Source organism: Anomalospiza imberbis, chromosome 21 (assembly GCF_031753505.1).
Source record: "Anomalospiza imberbis isolate Cuckoo-Finch-1a 21T00152 chromosome 21, ASM3175350v1, whole genome shotgun sequence".
Classification (NCBI taxonomy): domain Eukaryota; kingdom Metazoa; phylum Chordata; class Aves; order Passeriformes; family Viduidae; genus Anomalospiza; species Anomalospiza imberbis.
The window spans coordinates 8,743,642-8,764,316 of record NC_089701.1 but is presented as its reverse complement, the minus strand read 5'-3'; the positions used below and the strand labels follow the sequence as shown (position 1 = coordinate 8,764,316).

Genomic DNA, 20,675 nt, shown 5'->3' with positions numbered 1-20,675 from the left:
GGGCAGGGATGGATGGGATATTGGGAAGGAATTGTTCCCTGGCAGGGTGGGCAGGCCCTGGCACAGGGTGCCCAGAGCAGCTGTGGCTGCCCCTGGATCCCTGGCAGTGCCCAAGGCCAGGCTGGAGCAGCCTGGGACAGTGGGAGGTGTCCCTGCCCACAGCAGGACGAGCTTTAAGGTCCTTTCCAGTGCCAAAGGGATTCTCTGAAGAAGCCAAAGGGCTGCCTGCCCATGTGGAGCAGCACCAAGGAATGGAAGGACACAAGCTCAGATCTGGGAAGAGTCACTCCTCACACGGGGGCAAAGGTGCCCACAGCAGGAAGGGCAGGAGCACAGCCAGGGCTGGCACATCTTCCCAGGGCTCACAAATGGCCAGGACCACACGAGGCTGAGACAGAGGCAGGGGACACTTAGCTCCAGCTTGCTGAGCCTTTCACGTCCACACAGAGCGAGGACTGAAGGAAGGATGTGCACAGAAACAACTCCCCACAGCTGCCCAGAGCTGCTGCTGCTCTGTCAAGGTGACACTGGGTGGCAGGGGGTGGGGACAGCAGCCAGCAGAGCCTGCTTTTCTCCTCTCCTTAAAATAAAAATAATAGGTCCTTCTCCCTTGTGGCCCACATGAATATTTCATCAGCAAACTGCTTCATCCTGTATTAGATTTTTCTCTCCCTCTGGCTGAGATGGGAAGCTCACAGACCCTTCCACAGCGTTTCCAGGAGCTGAGGACATTTTGGGCACAGACAGAGCGATATCAGGAAACAGTCAAGGCTCCAAGCAATTCTGTCTTTGGGAAGGCAGTGCTGATCCCTAGGACAGTACTTTGATATTCCATGGGTGGAATTCCAGTGTGGTGGAAACATTTTTGGAAACATATTCCACGTGGTGGAAACACCCCATCCTGCTTGTATAGGATGAGGTTCCCTGTCCCTCTGTCCCTCACCCCACGGGCACCTGAGCACTGTGACTCTGCAGTGACACCTCTGCAGGCCTGGCTGGACGTGGGAAGCGTGAGGGAGAGGAGACATCAAATCCCTGAGATCAAATACTGCAGCTCGAACAGCCTGTGCTGGCTTCCCTTACACCAAGGGCTGCTTAAAGCAGGGCAGCTCACAGCAAGGGAGCAGGGCTGGAAATTCGATGTGCTGATGGTTTCCTTCTGTCAGAGGGCCAGGATGCAGGCCCAGCCCTGGCCACACTGCCCTGGTGTCACTACAGCAGCCATTCCCTTCCCTGCTCCTTTTTCCCTCACCAGGGTTTTCACTCAGGCTGCCTCTCCCCAAAAAGAAAAGGAAAAGAATCTGGTTTATTTCAGAGTATTTGCAGAAGAGAAGAACTGGGGGGGAGGTTATTTTTTTTTTTTACTAAGACAGAACTGCCAAGAGACCCAGGAAAGCCTCACAGGAACACCTGAGGAAAGATCTGAACTGCAGGAGGAAGGGCAGGAATGCACTCTGAGATGCAGCCCTCCATAGGTGACACAGATTAGAAGAGACCTTAAATCCCATCCAGTGCCACCCCTGCCATGGCAGGGACACCTCCCTCTGTCTCAGGTCACTCCCAGCCCTGTCCAGCCTGGCCTTGGGCACTGCCAGGGATCCAGGGGCAGCCACAGCTGCTCTGGGCACCCTGTGCCAGGGCCTGCCCACCCTCCCAGGGAACAATTCCTTCCCAATATCCCATCCCTCCCTGCCCTCTGGCACTGGGAAGTCATTCCCTGTGTCCTGTCCCTCCATCCCTTGTCCCCAGTCCCTCTCCAGATCTCCTGGAGTCCCTTTAGGCCGTGCAAGGGGCTCTCAGGTGTCCCCCAGAGCTTTTCTCCAGGCTGGACATGGATGTCAATCCCTCAATGTCCAGCCAAAAAAACTCCTAGGAAAAGCCTTAACACCCACTCCTGCTTTGGTGGCTGTTCCTGGCAGGACCTTCCCTGGACAATTCCTGCCCTCCAGCCCAGCTTCTCCCTCCTGTGCCAAACAGGAACAAAGCCAACCCATCCCCTCCTCCAGGGCTCCTGGGGGCAAAGCTACACCCAAGGGAGAAACCAGGCTGCTACAGGAGAGCCAGCCCAGTGGAGAATGGCACAGGGGACAAGCCCAGGGTGACAAAAAGGGCTGGGACCTGCAAGAGAAGAGGCCCCAGGGCTGTGCCCAATCCCCCTTTGCTCACCTGTGGCAGGCACATTCTTCTCTCTCTCTCAGGATTTTTTCACAGAGGAGCACAGAGAGAAGAAAGAGAAAACAATTTCTATTTCTGCTCCTTGTTTTTCCCATGTGGGATGTGTTTGGAGAATTGTTTACCTGGGGTGATTGCTTGGTTGGATTCTGGTGAGGATTGTTTGAGCCTGATGGCCAATCCAACCCACCTGTGGCTGCACTCTAGGAGAGGGTCACGAGTTGTGGGTCAGTTAGATATGGTAGTTAGAAAAGGTAGGTTTGTAGTTTTAGTATCTCCTTTAAATAGTATATAGTATTTTAAATGTATTTTAGTATATGTAAATGTATTATAGTATCGTTTTAAATGTATTTAAAACTATTGAAATGCATTATAGCATAGTTATAATACAGAAATCATTCAGCCTTCTGAACTGGAGTCAGACATCAGCATTTCTTCCCACCCACCGGGTTCACCTGCATTTACAATGCTCACCTTCTTCTCATCGCCCTCCTGCAGGAGCTGCAGGTGGCTCCTCTTCTCGCTGTCCCTGCGCAGGGAGCTGTTCTGGTGGTGGGGCAGCCCCGTCGGGGGGGACACGCTGCGGCCCTGGGGGTCCACCCAGGTGTAGATGTGGTTGGTGACGTAGCCCCCCGGGATGCGCCCCACCGAGTGCACTGCCAGGTTCAGCTTCTTGCAGCCCTTCAGCACCTGGAAGACAAGGCAAGGACGAGGGGTTAATGGCCACAGGGCCACCTGGGCTTCAGGCAGACACAGCTTTGCACTGCTGGAGGCTTCAAGATCTCCAGCTCCTCTGCAGCCATCAGCTGAATGATGGAGCTGCATAAAAAACTGGGATTTTTCTGTTCTCTCCTGGCTGCAACAGACTGAAGGCAAAGCTGCTGCTGAGAAAACACAGAGAAAAGCTTTCCCATCAGCCAGGAAAGAGCAGAGTGGGGAGGTGAGGTGGGCAGAGCCATGGCCTGGATGGGCTGAACCCGGGACTGAGCAGCTCCTGCAGCTCTGGAGAGGAGTCGGAGCAGGACAGGGAGCAGTGCTAGGGGAGAGCAGCACTGACCCTTGTCCCAGGTCCTCTCCAGCTCTCTGGAGCCCCTTTAGGCACTGCAAAGTGCTCCAAGATCTCTCTGAAGCCTTCTCCTCCAGGCTGATTGTGGATATCAGCCTCCCAATGACCGTGCTGGCAGCAGACAAAACCAGTGTGGGAAAAGCCCCAGCTCAGCCCCAGCTCTGTCCCCACAGCTCCAGATCTGCCATTGGAAAAGCTCCTGGTGCCTCCAGGGAACATGGACAGCACTCCCAGAAATTCAGCCACTGAGGTACCGCTGCCTGCCCCAGCACAAGCAGTCAATTAATGGGAGGAATAATTACTAAATACATACTCACACTTAAACCAGCACGCACAGAGATGACCTTGGGGCCAGAGGAGGTGATTGGCAATCGTTCCTCTGCCCCTCCAGCTTTCACCGTGAGAAGCTGACACAGAAACTTCAATTAACATGGAGGAGCTCTCCCTGGGGACAGCTGTAAGTGCTGATCCCTCCAGAGGCCTCAGGGACATCATCACTACAGATCTGCTCTCAGAAAGGTGTTTGGGGTTTTTTTCCCATATATACATCATTTTGATGAGCTGCCCTGCAAGGTCTCCTGTCCCCACTGAGCAGAGAAGCTGCTGAGCAAAGCTTGTGGCTGGAAGAACTAAAACCAGCAGCTCCTCAGGAAAGGGTAAAATTTGTCAGTAATAGTGGGCTGGCTGGATCCCAGCCCTGACCTGGCAGCATTGCTGCTCCTCCCTGCCAGAGCCACAGAGAATCCAGCTCAAAGCCCAGCTCAGCATCTCCATCACACACAGCGACTTGGCTGCAAACTTGTCACATGCTCCCAAGGTCACCATCTGCCTGAGGGCTGGCACAAGGACTGCAAAACCAGTGGGGACACCCACAGAGCATTCACCCCCCTGGGCTGCCCCCCAGCTCCAGCCCCCGTTCCTGCAGCTTCCCAGGCCCTCAAACACGTCCCTGCTGGGATCTCCTGCCTCCCTGCAGGCACTCAGCTGGGCTGTCAGAGGTGCTCCCCATGCTCCATCCTGCCCAGGTCTCCCTGGGATGATGGAGCAGGTTCTGAGCCCTCTGCCCACTCCAGGGGCCCACTCTCCCATGGGCACCATGGCTGTGCCAGGCTTCAGGGCACAGAGCAGCTTCCTGAGCCAAAGCTGCCATACAGCCAGGCTCGGCATGGGCTGAACTCCACAGAAATCAATGAGCTGGGGGTGGCAGGGACCCTTGTCACCTACCCCAGAGCTACCAGGGCAAGGGATCCCTGTCAGGTGGGGTGCAGGACCCCCTGAAGTGTACTTTGTTCATCCAAACTGGAGCTGTCTCTATAAAACCTCTTTGGTGTCTGCAGAACATCACTGTACCCCTGTACCTGTGTCCAGCTCTGGGCCCCTCAAAGGAAGAACTGGAGCGTGTGCAGGGAAGGGAATGGAGCTGGGGAAGGGGCTGAAGCCATAGGAGAGGCTGAGGGAGCTGGGAAGGGGCTCAGCCTGGAGAAAAGGAGGCTCAGGGGGGACCTTGTGGCTCTGCACAACTCCTGACAGGAGGGGACAGCCGGGGGGGTCGGGCTCTGCTCCCAGGAAACAGGGACAGGAGGAGAGGGAACGGCCTCAGGCTGGGCTGGGCAGGCTCAGGGTGGACAGCAGCAGGAATTTCCCCATGAAAAGGGTGCTCAGGCCTTGGCAGGGGCTGCCCAGGGAGGTTTGGCGTGCCCATCCCTGGAGGTGTTTAGGGCAAGACTGGACATGGCACAGGGATCTCCTTCCCTCCCTTCCCCAGAGAATCCATCCTGGCAGGGAGGAGAAGGAGCAAAGGAAACCCTCAGGGGTTGTACCCCACAGGAGAGACTCGAGGCACGAGGGCAGGGACTGGTCACGGGAGCAGGGAGCGGGCACAGGAGGAGGGAGCGGGCACAGGAGGAGGGAGCGGGCACAGGAGGAGGGAGAGGGCACAGGAGGAGGGAGCGGGCACAGGAGGAGGGAGCGGGCACAGGAGGAGGGAGCGGGCACAGGAGGAGGGAGCGGGCACAGGCTGGTTCCAGCCCGGGCACCCTGGAGTGTCACAGCTGCCCCGGGGACAGGGCAGGGGTGGCTGATGAAGCCTGGTAGAGCCATTTAGCCTCAGCCAAATGTCATGCCCTGGCAGGGCAGGCACGGCAGCCGAGCTGCTCTCTGGAGGCACAGGGAGATTAGCAGGGATGAGAGGCCAGAGATTTACACGGGGATTTTTATGTCCCCCTGCAGCTCCCTTGACAGGGCCACCAGGAGCGGGGATCTGGGCTCAGGGAGATGTTTTATGCATGAAGGTGACAGCAGAGAGCCCGAGGGGAGGGGAGCAGCTGCACAGAGCCAGGGCTCCCTGGCAGCCTCCATCCAAGAGGGGACACAGGAGTGAGCAGAAGCTGGGAGTGCCCAGCAGGACACGGCTGGTGACAGCGTCTCCCAGAGAGGCGGCTCTGCAGCAGGCTGGTGACACTCTGCAGAGCCCTTTCTACATTTACTGAGGTCCCTCCTGTACTCAGTGAGAAGCAATTTCCTGTCCAGCACAGTTTCCTTCCCAAAAAAACCCTCCCTGCTCATGTCCAGGGCAGGCTGCAAGAGGAGCCCATCAGAGACCCTCCCTCACTGAGAAGCCCTTCAGGACACACACCTTTTGGACCAGGTCACCTCCTGACCTGCACCTTTTGCACAGCGACACCCACAGAAGATTTTTAAGGGACTTTTAGAGGGATTATGTAGTAATAGGATAAGGGGGAATGGCTTCACGCTGAGGGATGGTAGAATTAGATTGGAGATTGGGAAGAAACTCTTCCCGTGAGGGTGCAAACCCCTTCCCCAACCTGGTGACTGTGGCAGGCACATTCTTCTCTCTCAGGGTTTTTTTTCATCGAGGAGCACAGAGAGAAGAAAGAGAAAACAATTTCTATTTCTGCTCCTTGTTTTTCCCAGGTAAACAATTCTCCAAATACATTCTACATGGGAAAAATAAGGAGCAGAAATAGAAATTGTTTTCTCTTTCTTCTCTCTGTGCTCCTCTATGAAAAACCCCGAGAGAGGGAAGAATGTGCCTGCCACGGGTGACCACTAAAGTCAGTACTGCTCAAACATCTGAGCTCCCAGGAAGATTTGTGTCCATCAGGCAGCAGCTCTTTAAACTGCAGCTGCCACAGCTGTGAGAGATGAGAGGGAAGCAGCTTTTCCTCAGTTTCCCTGGGATAACAGCACAGCAGGTGATCCACACGGAAGGACGGCAGGCTTGGGGACAGGATCTGGCACACATCTACAAAACCTTTGAGCAGCCACACTCTGAACCAGGTTTTAACAAAGCACTTGGCACCAGGAGCTGCAGAGTGACGAGGCACCAGGTGAGCCAAGTGGGAGAAGCTTCCACCTGCATCCAAAGCAGAGCAGAATCCACCAGCAGCTGCTGTGCTGAGCTCCAGGAGAGCAGTGTTTCCATCCATCTGCCTGCATAGTGAGAAATGCTGCACTTCCCCTCTATTTTGGGTTATTTTTCCCCTCAGGTTTTACCAAGGCCAGACCTCAGCCCTGTGTGCAGGGAGGGCTCAGAGCAGGGCCCAGGTTCTGCTCCAGGTGCCCAGCAATGGGACAAGAGGAATGGGCAGGAACTGATGCCCAGGAAGTTCCACCTGGACATGAGGAAGAACTTCTTCCAGTGCAGAGACTGAGCATTGGGACAGGAGCCCAGAGAAGGTTTCCCCACTGTGTCCTCCTCCCTTGGAAGCCTTTATCCTGCTGGTCCCTGTGCCCAGCTGCTGCCCAGGCTTTGGGCACTTCGCTGTCCCCATTCCCAGCGAGGTGCCACAGTGCCACCAGGCTGGCACCAGCCCTTCCATGTCGATTTTGTTGCCAGCCCTGCTTATGAAGGCACCACAGCAGGGCCAGAACCTGCCCCCACAGACCATGCAGATCATCCCAGCTTCCTGGGACAAAAGGAGAAGCTTTTCAGCAGAGTTCTAATCACAGAATTCCAGAATCACTGAGGTTGGAACAGACCTTCCAGACCATCACATCCAAGCTGTGCCCAATCCCCACCGTGTCACCAGCTCAGAGCTCTGAGTGCCACCTCCAGCCCTTCCTGGGACACCTCCAGTGATGGGGACTCCAAACCTCCCTGGGCAGCCCCTGCCAATCCCTGAGCACCCTTTTCATGGGGAAATTCCTGCTGCTGTCCACCCTGAGCCTCGCCTGGGGCCGTTCCCTCTCCTCCTGTCCCTGTTTCCTGAGAGCAGAGCCCGACCCTCCCGGCTGTCCCCTCCTGTCAGGAGTTGTGCAGAGCCACAAGGTCCCCCCTGAGCCTCCTTTTCTCCAGGCTGAGCCCCTTCCCAGCTCCCTCAGCCTCTCCTATGGCTCCAGCCCTTCCCCAGCTCCGTTCCCTTCCCTGGACACGCTCCAGCCCCTCAGAGTCCTTCCCAAACTGACAGGCCCAGAACTGGACAGAGGATTTGAGGTGGCCCCAGCACAGGGGGACATCACAAAGGACAGGCTCTGGGTGGGAATTCTACAGGGGAAAACTTTTTTGTCCCAGACACACAAACTGTCCTGTGTGCACTGACTGCAGAGATACCCCCCAAAGCCACCAGAACTCATCCTGTGAGTTTTCTGGGCCATGAGGGGCACACTGAACCTCACCCAGCCACCCCTAAATAACAAATTCTACCTTCTTAGTGCCCTGTGCAGAATCACACAGTGCAGGCTGCATTTCCATCTCCTTTCTCAAGCCATTGCAGGGATTTGCAGCCTCGGATAAGATTTGGCTTTGCCCCACCTCTGATATGTTTGAGGACCAGGGGCTGGCAGCACAGTGTGCAAGCTCACCTGCCAGCAGCCCAGCTTAAAGAAATCATTGATGTGAATCTGGGAATTAGTGCCAAAACCTTTAGCAGGGAAACAGTCACCAGCTGCCCAGAAATGTCAGCAGAAGCAGCAAGTGCCAGAGAGAGGGGCAGATTGATTCCATGAGGCCACTGATCCCCTAACAACACTCTATTTAATTATCTGTCAAGCCCTCTGAGGGGGAAGGAGATCGTTTAAACTGATCAAAAAAGGAAGCACGCATCTCATGTGCCACGACAGCCTTCAAAAACCCCCATAAAACCCAACCAGCTCCCAGTACATCATGTTCTTTCCTAGGATCCAGAGAGACAGCTACCACCCTTCTGAAACCCTGCAGGTCTCACATCACTGAGGGCTTTCCTCTCCCATCTTCACCATTTCCCCCCTCTTATTCCCCACTTCCCAACGGCCCTGAGAGGCTGTGTAAAAACACCTCCAAAAATCCCCCCAGAAGGAGCACAGATGCCAGAAATGAAGGCAGTGAATCACCAGGATGCTCCTGGCAGCCTGCCCGAAGCTGCCTCTGGCAGGGGCAGCCCCCTCACCTCACCTCCCCCTAATAAAGGAGCAGCCGGCTCCCCTGGAGGTCGGAGTGGGAGGGTCCCAGTTGGATACTGGGAGCATTAACCATGAGCCATCCTCCCCCTCGGCACAGCCGCCAGCTGCTTTTCCTCCCGGCAGGAGAGGAGCTGGTTTGGCTTTGGGATAATGGGCACGGGATGATGGGCACGGGATGATGGGCATCGCTCTGCTGGCGAGCTCCAAAGGTCAGTGCAGAGGTTATCAACCAGCAAAGCACCAGGAATTTGGCAACGTGTCCCCAAAAAGTAAGGCACAGGTTTAGAAATAAAGCTGCAAAGGGAAAGAAATGCTGAGATGCTGATGCCTCAGGTTTGAGCTTTTCTATTTTTCACATTCTGTGCTGCTTTAGTCTGTGGGTCTGGGCTTCATATGAGGGGATGGTGAGCTCTCTGCACAGAGCAGGGAGACAAAACAATTCCTTCTCCAGCTGGGCACCAAGGACAAATGATCCAAATCTCAGGCCCAGGAGCACAAACAACGTGGGCTGGAGAGAGAAAAACAAGCAGGATGGGACTGCATGGGCTAAAGCTGGAACTGGACAATGAACTGCAATGTGCCAATGGAGCAGAGCTGATCACAGTGAGAGCCCCCGGGAGCGCTCGTGCATTTTGGGACCATTTGGGTCCATCTTGGGTGCAGCCCTGGCTGGGCTCTTGTGCTGCACCCAAGGTGGATCCATGGAGGCCTTTAATAAATCCCTGCTTTATTCTTTAGCTCTGTGCAGCCTCTGCTCCAGGGCAGCCCTCACACGGCATCAGTTCCACAGGAGGGAGGCAGGGGGAGCTTTTACAGCGCGATCCGCAGCGCGCAGGGAGCGATGGCAGAAGTTTGTCCAGCCGCTGTCTCCTGCTCCATGCCAGAGTGTTCCCGCTGGACTCAGGTGAGTTTAAGCTTGTGGGATCAGATGGACTGAGCAAAACAATCCTGCTGCTAGGGGGAATGAAGCAGCTCCCTGTGGCTGCTGGGGAGGGGAGCAGGAGCTTTTACAGGAGAGGGAGAGAGCCACATCAGCTAAAAGGCTCCTCTGCCGAGCCAGCACAGCAGGCACAGGATTTCCTACCCCCAAAACTTTTGCTCCGGGGATCAGCTGCAGGCACGATGGATAAAAGGCTATTGCTGCTCCCACTGCACACCTGGTTAAGGCCAAATTTGCCAGGTGAAGCAAGGAGAGACTGTCCCTGCCTCGGACTGCAGAGATATTTTGGAACAAGTGTTGCCCAGAGAAGCTGTGGCTGCCCCTGGATCTCTGGAAGTGTCCAAGGCCAGGCTGGACAGGGCTTGGAGCAACCTGGGACAGTGGAAGGTGTCCCTTCCTATGGAACTGGGTGAGCTTTAAGGTCCCTTCCAACCCAAACCAGTCTGGGATTCCATGATTTTAAGTCTATCCCAGTCCCACGATGCCTGACAAAGCACAGGGAGCTGGATGTGAGCAGAGGAACCGGGACCTGGAGTGCTCTGACGTGGGAGGAACAGAGAGAAGTGGAACGGGAGAAGGTGACCCAGAGGCAGGAGGGGAAAGCAGGACGCAGAAGGAGGCTGAGGGAAGCACAGATGGAGGGACAGCAGCGAGTACCAGGGTCCAGGGGATGCAGGAGTGACACCGGGGTGACACAGGGGATGCAGGGGTGACACAGAGGTGACACCGGGGTGACACCGCCTCCCTGCAGGAGGACAAAAGGAGTTGCAGGAGGCACAGTCCAACCTCTGTCCCCCTCCCAAGGCAAAGGACCGCAGTTGGGCTTTCAAGTAGAGGCACTTATGCAAATCAATGCAAATCGATGTATAATTATGGTGATTGCACACATTTAGCCCCAAGGCATCGGGAAGCCCATGTCCCTTTCACCGCGAAAGGTCAAGTGAAATCTTAGCTCCAGCACCTTCTCCCCAAGCCCCCCAAGGGCTGACACCTCCCCATCCCCACTGTGCAACCTCCCACCCCTCCGCGCTGGCCCTGCCCAGTGCAGCCCCCAGGCAAGCCCGGGACAACGCTAAACCCAGCAGAAAACTCCACAGAATTGTGGAAACAAAGCAAACCCAAAGCTGTTTGGGTGCTTTCAGGACAGGGGGGAGGCGTAAGGGAAATGCCGATTAAAGCACTGCCTCCTGCTTCCTCGGGTCTTCTCCATGCCAAGCAAGGCTGAAAGGAGCGATGTGAAGCACCACATTGTCTAAATATGACAATGCCATCAGACAAGGCCACATTGTCTAAGCAGGGTTAATTCCTGGCTGGAAAAATTTTGGAAGAATCATTGTGGGGAAGTGAGGAAGACGCTGGGTGAAGCACCGAGGACATCCCTGCCCAGAGCAGAGCCCTCTCCAGCCTCTCCCACCCCGAGGGGCTCCGAGGCAATCCCTGAGCCCAGCAAGAGGCAGGACCAGAGCTCCTGCAGGGCTCTGCTTCACCTGTACTCACCAAGCACCTGGTGCTCCCGGCAGGGAGAACGCACAGAGCATCCAGTCAAAGGAACCCAAGGTAAATCACATCAGCAGGTGCTTTGTCACTTTAACTGAGGGCATTTGGAGTTGAATAATTCTCCGTGGCATTGGGGAAAGTGTCAAGAAAATCCATCCTCTTCCCTGAGGACAGGGAACTGGGTAAAGGATATTTTAATTCACCAGTTCTGACGCTTTTGTTTTCTTCCAAAGGCCACTAGAAGGAAATAAGCTTTTATCCTCCAGGTTATCTTATCAATTTCTCTGCTGAGGCAAAATTGTTTATTTACAAGGAGCACGCTAAATAACACTGATGCTGCAAGAGCTGCAGGATGCCCTGACAATGCTAACCCTGATGAACAAGCCAGTCCTGGTGCCAAGTCCTATTATCCCTGCATTATGAGGAGAGGAGAGATTAAGGCCCTCATTCCAATCTTTTGCATCAGTATAAAGTCGTTTGATTTCATTAGGGCTGATTGTGATTTCCTGGTGAAATGAAGGGAAGCAGATGACTAAGGAACTTGCCCACTGAGGGAAACCAGTGGCAGAGCAGCAAATACAAGCGACTCCTAAGCCAGGTGGAGCAGCCAAGCTCACGTTCCCATGGCCCCGGGCTGGGTGTGCAGCTTCATCCCAGCCCAAGTGGCACCAGGGATTCCTTTGGAGCTCCCAGTGACAGGGAAGCAGCACCGCGGGCAGCTCCAGGTGAGCCCAGTGCTCAAACCTGCTCCACCACAGCTCCAGATCTGGCCCTGGAACCAGGAGCAGCCCTTCCACTGCCATCAGCCCTCCCCCTCAAGAAGCTTTAAAAGTCATTTTAAATGCAGATGCCTCCAAGCTCAAGAGTGACCATTTTCCCTCCTCCTTTTTCCCAGATGGAGATCCTGGTGCCTTTACACTATCCACACTCTCCCTCCGAGTCCAGCTGACTGCAGGAGCTGACATGGAAACTCTTTGCAGGACAGAAGGGCACAGCAGGAGCTCCTGGCCTCACACAGCACCTGCCTTTTAAGCTGTGAGTGCTTTTTTTTGGTGCAGTTCTGGGGTTTTTGTTTCTGAGCAGATGCAGAGATGCAGGAAGCGATTATCACTCTAACTACTGGGGCGGATGCTAGTCACATCCTCCTTTTCCATGCTCCAGCTCCCTCGGGAAGGGGAGAAGTTTCAAGCCACTTTCTTCAGTGCCTTCTAAAAACACAGAGCCTGCGATAAGCACGCAGCAGTTGAAGGAACAGGGCTGAAATCTTCACAGAATCAGGGATCAGTGGATTGCCTTCACCCCTCAGCCTGGCTCTGGCTGATCATCCACAGCTCCAAGCACTTGGAAGGGTCAAAACCCAACCAAACCAAGCTGCACTCATTGCTCTGAGCTGTGCTCCCAGTGCTGTGGTGATTGAATAAGCAGTGTCAGGTCATGGTGATCAATTAATTGGGCACCACAAGAAATGGTGACATGAAATTTGCTTTATTGGAAGCTGTCTGGAAAGAAAAATGGCTCTAAATATGTCTGAGGCTCAGGACTGCACATCTCTGCTGTCATTTCTCAGAGGTCTTTTAGCAATCCCACACATGGGGTCCTTTCTTATGAAATATTACAGTCTCTGAAGAGATCACCTTGTTTGCCAGCAGGAAAACCCACAGTAATGGGATGTAGAAGGAATTTTAATCTCTTCTTAATTATTTTTAGATGCCCACTTGACACTTCCATCAGAGCAGGAGATGGAAAGGCTGGAGGGAGTGAAAAGCCCTGCTGGAGCAGAGAGATGGTGCTGGCCGGAGATGAGATCCCCCTCTATCCCAGGCTGGGGTGTGATGTGGTACCCCCTGATGCAATCCCCTTCCCTCAGAGGCCAGGGAGAGGAGGAGACCCCCCTGGATGTGATCACCCTCCCTGCCTTCCCAGGCAGGGCTGTCAGAGGGACACAGGACACAGACAGGCTGGCAGTGCCACATCCTGGACCCTGCTGCCTCGTCAGCCTCATCCCAAGCTTTCCCCAGCCCCCTCCAGCCTCTCTCCACAGGTGAAAAACCCAAGCCAGGACACTTGAACTATGCCAGTTCCTCCAGAATAAACTCAGTTCCAGCCCAGTGACTTGGGCAAAGCCATCACAGATTTACACCAACACCAAAGAACCAAACTCCCCAAGCCCAGCACATCCAAATCAGTGGAGTTTTGGGGATTTTGCTCAAGCTGATCCAGATCTGCCAGGAACAGCTGGGCCAGTGGTGGGATCAGTGCAGCTCTTTGGGGCTGGTGTAGCTCATTAAGCCAAATCCTTAATCAGGAAATTTTCCAGTTTTCACTTTCTGTCATCTCCTCTCTCCCTAAATGTCTTTTTATTCAAAGGACATAAAAACCTACAGCAAAGCAAGAAAGGTAAGGAGTGGGGGAGAAAGGAGTGTGAATTTAATGCCAACACCAGAGCATTGGGGAAACACCTCCCCGGTAAAATTTTGATGTCTAAAGCCACGAGTACCTTGATTTTAAATCCTCTGGATAACATATGACAGCTCATCAATACAAACTTTCAGCACAACTGCTAAAATATAGCAGTATATGCTAAAATGTAGCAGCATATACACTATAAATAGTAAAATAAATATATATCTATAGTGTATAGACATGATATAATGTCCTAAATAGCAAGGCTGAAAAAAGCCAAGCAAGCTCTAAAAATATGGCAGACAACACGAACTTCTCCACTTACCCCATAATTCAAATGCTGGTGATCTTTTGCTAAAGTGCACTCATGAATGCTGCAATGATGGAGCTGTAATTGTAATGGAGTCATTTAATTTGGATTTGGATGGAACAGCCGAGCTCAGAGCAGACAAGGCATAGAACTCCCGTGCTCACGTAAAGGTTAAGGAGCTGGTCATTAAGGGAATTGATTTGAAGTGCTGAGCTAATCTTGTGGTTGAAGTCAGATTGCCACTTTTTTATCTAATTTACGCTGAAAACATCTGCAAACACCAGTGCAGTGGTGACAGGCCAGCAGTGAGTTTTGAGCTGGGTCATCACGCAGGTCACTTAGCCCAGTGTTGTGGCAGTTCTCATCTGCTGCCACGATTCACTCCGCGTGCATCACTGAGTGATGCCTGAAAATTCCAGGAGTGAACAGAAATTGCTGCTACCCCACTGCCAGCATCCTCGAGAGAAGGGATAAAAGCAGCTGGGCTGCTCCTGCGCAGCCACACACGCACGGAAAGGCAACAGAGCCACCGCGACTTGGAAAAGGAACGCAGTGGCTGCCGTGGGAACGCTCATCCCAGGCTGCACAAACAAATCCAGACATGGCATCTATTCCCTGCTCTGCCTGAGCAGCTGCCACTGCCACAGCCACAGCTGGGCACCTCGAGCACCCCGGCGGGCACCGAGCGGATCCGTGGCTCGGGAAGTTTGTCGCGCTCAGCCCGGGAGCCTTCCCGAGCCCTGCGCTGGCCCCAGGAGCGAGCTCTGACAACTTGTGTCAGCACAGCTCGTCGTGCCTGTGCTGGACAGCAGGGCTCCCTGCTCAGACAGCTGCTGGCTGCAGGACAGGCGGGCACCGCCGCAGGAGCCGGAGCATCGCTGCGCACGCAGGGACCGGAGCTGAGCTCCCATCTGACACGTTCTGGCCGGGGGGGCTCGACACAGCCCCTCCTCTGGAGCTGAGAGAGTCTGAGAGATCAGTCACACAGCCAGGGGCTTGTGTTAGCAAAGTCTCTCTTCTCAGCTCTCTCTCTGTTTGATCCCAAATACAGCGTGTGCACGAACTCCAGGACAAACCCAGCTCAGGTTTATCACAGAATGTTCTGAGTTGGAAGGCATCACAAGGATCATCGAGTCCAACTCTGAAGTGAACAGCCAAGAAAGGGATCAAATCCCCAATCCTGGGGTTGTGAGCACCAAGCTCTGACCAAGGGAGCTGAGGTTTCCCTCTCCACTGCCCCACTGCAGGGCAGACCAAGAGCCAGCAGTGGGGAGGGCAGGACACAGCGAGGTTGGCTCTGCCTCAGGAGACCAGACCACAGCCAGGGGCCTTTACAGAGCTGCCAGTGCCCCAGATCCCAGGTTTCAAGGGGAAGCAGAGAGCACAAAACCAAGCCACCCATCACCACCTCTTGTCTGTGCAGCTCTGACACTCTGAATGACACCCAAAACATCGGGCTGAGGTATTTGTACCTTAAACCTTCAAATGAGCATCGCTCAAGGCTGAAGAAGATCTCTTCATTCCTCTCTCCCAAACGCAGCATCTGAGGGCAAATTAACACTTGGTTCATTTTAGAATCTCCCAAGGATTTATTAGAGCCATACTGTCAATCACTCTGCCACTCTTCCCAAGCAAAATGTTTCCATCACCACAAGGTGGGTCATTAAAAACCCTTCCCAGATGTGAAAAGAGCCCAGGAGCTCAAGAAGGTGCCAGCACAGGGCAAGTGATGAATTTGTTGCTGAAAGAAGTTCAGCTCACAAGGAGACAATTTCTAAGCTGCTTTTTCCTATCAGGAGCATATTAAGAAAATATAGCTCTTGGCAAGCCACGTCCCCCAGGAATTATTTCTGTGCAGGAAGCACTTAGTTTCACTCAAAATTAATAATGTCTAAAAGGCACCAATTACATTATATTAGAGAACAAATAGAAAGTGATGTGAATTACCCAGCAGAGTGGAGTGAATTGGAGATGAAGTCATGGAGTAGAGCATTCCTGACACCTGGTTCCTCTCCATCCCAATGCCATAACAAAATATGTGGGGGTTGCAATCTCCAAGCCAGGAAATTGCACACTAACAACTGAAAGCTTACCCTGCTGTTGTCCTATCTTTAGGAACAAGAGGAAAATAATTCCTACAAACCTTTCCTCTGCTCTCAGGATTACCAGGCACTCATTTCCAGCCTGGAAGTCGTGCCCTTGCCCAGGGCACTGATTTAAAGCCGGGGCAGGGAACACACAGGTCGGCAGGGAAGAAGTGTTCAAAGCTGTGCAAGATTAATGTGCTGTCAGAGGGAGGCTCCACATGGAACAGGCTCCCAACAGAACCACTTTAGCTTATTATGGAAAAATTAAAGCACAAACAGCTGGAAAACAGCCTTGTCACGCCAGATCCCAGCTCTCCATACGCTGCCTACAAATTGCTGCTCTAAAAGTCGATTCTCCAGCTCGATAGGTTTGTGCCTCGGGAACATTCCGAGCGGAGCCCACCAGCCACAAGATCAGCTCTGGGGATGGTTTGGGACACTCAGACCTGGATTTGCCTCAGAACCCCGCGTTTCAGGCGAAAATCCCACAGTTTATGGAGCTCTCCCCCCACATTACAGCTTTTATCGATAGCCCCCATGCTGTTATGGGCTACAACAGGTCTCCGGGGCATGTGGAGCCGTGCTGGGAGAGCGGGAGCTCTCAGTTCAGTTGTGTAACCGTTCTCCTTCTCCCCCTGGAACATTCAGAGGGGAATCGGGGATCTGCTCCTGCCTCGGGCACGATGCAGCCCTTGGGGGGGTCTGTTCTGCTTCTCCGTGCCTCAGTTTCCCCATCTTTGCGAGGAGAAACCCCCTCGAGCGGCTGGAGTACGTCCCTTAAAACCCGGCTCACGCAGATTTCCGTCTTCCACGAGCTTCCCAGGCTGCAGGCGAACCACGAGCAGGCACCTCTGCGTTTCAGAGGCGCGACAAAAGCGCAGGACGAGCCTGCCGTGCCCGGAGCCACCTCGGCAGCCCGGTCCCTGCCGTGAGTGGCACCGCTATTGCCACCGCAAACTTTCCGGCCGGGCTCCGCGCACGGTTGGTCCCGCACGATGTCGCCGGCGCGATGCAAACGCGGAGCGGCTCCGCTCCGCCGCGGGCTGCGGGCTCCCAGCGCCGCGTCCCGGAGAGCGGCACCGCGGGGCTCCGGTCCCACCGGCTGACGGGGAGGGACGCGGATAAGACCCAGGGAGGGAAGGGAGGAGCGGGGGGACACGGACACGCACCGAGAGGCAGAGCGGGACGGGGCGCGCAGCGGAACGCGGGACAAGGCGGGATGGAGGAAACGGAGCGGAGCCGCCTTACCTTGACCGCCTCGGCGTGGGTCACCCTGTCCAGGGACTTGCCGTTGACCCCCAGGATCTGATCGCCGACGCGCAGCCCCTCCCGCTCGGCCAGAGAGCCCGGTTCCACCAGCGACACGTAGATGCCCACGCCGTGCTCGGCGCCGCCGCGGATGCTGAAGCCCAGACCCTCGTGGGCTTTGCTCCGGCGCAGCGTCACCTGCCGCAGCTCGCCCGGGACCACCGGCGGCGGGGCGGGGGGCGGCGGGGGGCGGCCGGGCGGCGGCAGGTAGGGCCCCTCGGCCGTGTACTGGTCGAAGAGGAGCTGGTCGGAGCGCGGCAGGACGAGGCGCAGCAGCGGCAGCAGCTGCCGGCGGCGGGGCCCGTCGAGGAGGGCGCGCAGGGAGCGCACCAGGTCGCAGACGTTGCGGCGGCCGTGGTAGGCGTTGAGGCAGAGGATGAAGCGCTCCCGCTCCGCCTCGCTCAGCAGCGCCGTGAGCGCCTGGTGCAGCCGCCGCACGTTCGCCGAGAGCGGCCGCGGCGCCGGCCCCGCCGCCGAGCCCAGCGAGCCCGACGAGGAGGAGGAGGAGTGCACGGACACGCCGTCCAGCTCCGCGCTCATCGCCGCGGCACCAGAACCGCACCGGGGGATGGAGCGGCCGGGCAGCGGCTCGCCGGGCAGGAGCGCAGCCGAGGCGGGCAGGAGCGGACCCAGGCGGGGCAGGAGCGCAGCCCCCGGGCAGCACCGCTGCCGGCCGGCCCCGCCGCTCCACCTGTCCGTGCGCTCGCCCGCGGCTCCCCAGGAAGTGACGCGGCCGCCGTTGCCGGGAGACGGGTTATACAGAGCGGCCCCGGCGGCGGGACCGGACCCCCCCGCCCCGCCCCAGCGCCCGCCCCCGCGGGACCCGCAATTAGCGCGCCCGCTCATCAGCGCTCATCAGCGCGCCGAGCCCTGCCCGCGGCTCAGCGCGGCGCGGAGCCCGCGCAGGTGGGAGCTGCGCAGGATGGAAAGTCCTGGCAGCCTTCCTCAGCCCTCCTGGGATGGATCGCGTCCATCCCAGAGCTTCCGCAGCTTCCCTCCATCCCAGCATGGCGAGCGCACTGGGGGTGGAGGACACACGGCTGAGGACACTGGGCAGGGATCGGTTTACACCGGAGAACAGCCTGCCCCGGCACACGGAGCCGTTACCTGACCCGCGGGGCTGTTTTTCCATTGCCCGGCGTGCCAGGTGTGGGATTGTTGTTACCTCACAGTGCTGGGCACGGTAACTGCTGAGTTATGGTGCTGGGGACGCACCCATCAGCTCAGCACAGGCTTTGTTTTCATCACACCTAAACGAAATTCAGACACATCTGCTACTGACAGGGTGTTGAAGGAATCTATGATTGGGGGAGCAGTTTTTAAAAAGGAGAAATGTAGATTAGATCTTAGAAATAAATCTTCTTAAGAATTGAGTGAGGGTGGGCAGGCCCTGGCACAGGGAGCCCAGAGCAGCTGTGGCTGCCCCTGGATCCCTGGAAATGTTCAAGGCCAGGCTGGATGGGGCTGGGAGCAGCCTGGCACAGTGGAAGGTGCCATGGCAGGGGTGGTATGAGATGATCTGTAAGGTCCCTTCCAACCCAAACCACTCTGGGATGTCAGGTTTGGAGTCCACCCCATACTCCCAGCAATTAGCTCCTCATTTAGCAAACACAACCAGGACAGAGAAGCCCTTCCCATGAAGGATCCTGGTGGTCCAGATCCGATGATCAAGAAGCTGGCAGGGCCTCAGGCACACAGTATTGCAGACCTGGATAGGTGGGATTCAGGGAATCACATTCCCACCTGGGGTGCTCCTTACACAGGTAGCCACCCTCTTCTCTGCCTCCACACCCAGGACTTGTGACCTCAGACCCAAAAGAGAAGCATCAGGAATGAGTGCAGAAATCCAGGAGCTGCTTTTCTGGTTGCTGGATGAATTATTCCTTACTACGTGAGGTTTGAGTTTCTTTATATCTCTGGAACACCTGAGCAAAGACCATTTTCCATCTCAGGCATTTGAAATCTTTCTGTCTTTGTTGAAGTGCCTTCCATCTGCTACAGTAGAGGAGGATTAAACCTAATTCATCAGATGAATCTTGATAGCAGTAGGATTCATTTTATTCATGGATATGATGGAAGAGCTTAAACAGCTGCAGTACAAGTAGCTTTATGTATTAAAGCTTTGTTGGAGCTCTCAATGCCTTGTTTAAAACAAAACTAAACAAAGCAGATTGCTAATTGAAATTCGCGTTCGAACTGTGGCTGATAAATAAGCAGATGGAGCAGTCAACATTACTGGAAAGAAAAGGGGACAATATAGGACAGAGAAGTGAGTAAAAACAAAAATACGCCTACATCAGCCAAGCAAAGTGAGAGAAGGGCAAACAAGGTACTGCAAGCCTTGAATTGCACCCAGACACGATGTGAGTGCTCAGTCCCGCTCAGACTCCTCTATTTAAAGCACTGCTGTTCCCACCAGCGCAGTGTCTGAGCTCCTCCAGCCTTTTTTAATCCTACACGAAGACTCCCAATGTGTGAACACGAGCAGATGCAGTGAGAGCTGCCGCTGCTCTGCACTAGCTCCAGCCTGGAGCAGCACATCCATCCCTTGCCTCTGCAGCAGAGCGTGGCAATGCCCAGAGCAGAGCCACCAGGGCTGCTCCATGGCCAGAGCTGCCCAGTGGTGGCACTTGGTCCCTGATCTTTTGATATCTTCTCCAGAACATCACAAAGTCAGTTTCCCAGTCCCAGAACAACTCCAGTCCAGTGCTACCCAGCAGAAACACACGGAGTAGCTGCATTTGGGAATGATTCTGTTTTCTTGCTGTTGCTACAGGCCTGGCAGCGGACACTGCTCATCCCTGGGGTGCCCCATCCACTTGCTGCTGCCACAGGACAGCTTCGAGCCTTTCCTTTGGATGTGACCCCTGTTTTAGTTTCTCCTCAGAGAAGTTTTACATTTAGATTGTTCACACGTTGGCAAGTTGGATCGTTACCATACACTCCAGACAGGGGCTCCCACTGCTTTCCCTTTGGAGAAGAAAAGGATTGAGGTCTTCTCAATGGAGCCTCAGCCTCAGCTTTGATGTGGTTCTGATGGATTTCTGGGGGCTTTATCCTTTCCACTGCTGTAAACACTAAAGCCTGGCAGTTGAGAGGGAGCAGCACATGGCCTTGGGCTAGAGGGGAAAGAGCAGCTTTCCAGAACCAGAATCATTCCCAAATGCAGAACCAGAGGGTTCACGCAGCTCTTGGGCTCAAGAGTGTTCCCACACCTGAGCAAAACCTCTCCAAACTTCCTCAGCCTAGGAGATGCTGCTGAATAAATGCTCCCCATCAGTGTGCAATACCTGTGCAGGGCTGCAGGGCTCCAAGGGCCACATCAAAGTGGTCCTTCAGGATTGCTTAGGAAGAGATTTGTTCCCTTTGAAGGTGGGGAGGCCCTGGCACAGGGTGTCTAGAGAAGCTGTGGCTGTCCCATCCCTGCAAGTGTTTAAGATCAGCTTGGAAAGGGCTTGGAGCAACCTGGGATGGTGGAAGGTGTCCCTGCTC

General features: G+C 55.1%; 1 protein-coding gene and 1 long non-coding RNA gene across 5 annotated transcripts in view; one reads left to right on the top strand and one right to left on the bottom strand.

The window, feature by feature from the left end:
* WHRN (whirlin) overlaps positions 1-17,852 on the bottom strand; it is a 52,530-nt gene extending 34,678 nt beyond the window's left edge. For 2 of the 4 annotated variants that reach the window (XM_068211502.1, XM_068211503.1), the window contains exons 1-2: positions 17,124-17,852; positions 2,647-2,862 (exon numbers count right to left, since the gene is read on the bottom strand). In XM_068211502.1, the coding sequence (XP_068067603.1) occupies positions 2,647-2,862; positions 17,124-17,723 (816 nt within the window). In that variant the 5' untranslated portion in view covers positions 17,724-17,852. The remainder of the gene's footprint in view (positions 1-2,646; positions 2,863-17,123) is intronic. The other 2 variants (XM_068211499.1, XM_068211500.1) reach the window with 2 other exon arrangements.
* Positions 1-19,321, top strand: part of LOC137486319 (uncharacterized) — a 125,336-nt gene extending 106,015 nt beyond the window's left edge. The window contains exon 2 of the long non-coding RNA XR_011005688.1: positions 18,710-19,321. This is a non-coding gene — a long non-coding RNA (uncharacterized lncRNA). The remainder of the gene's footprint in view (positions 1-18,709) is intronic.
* Positions 19,322-20,675: the final 1,354 nt, after the last annotated feature.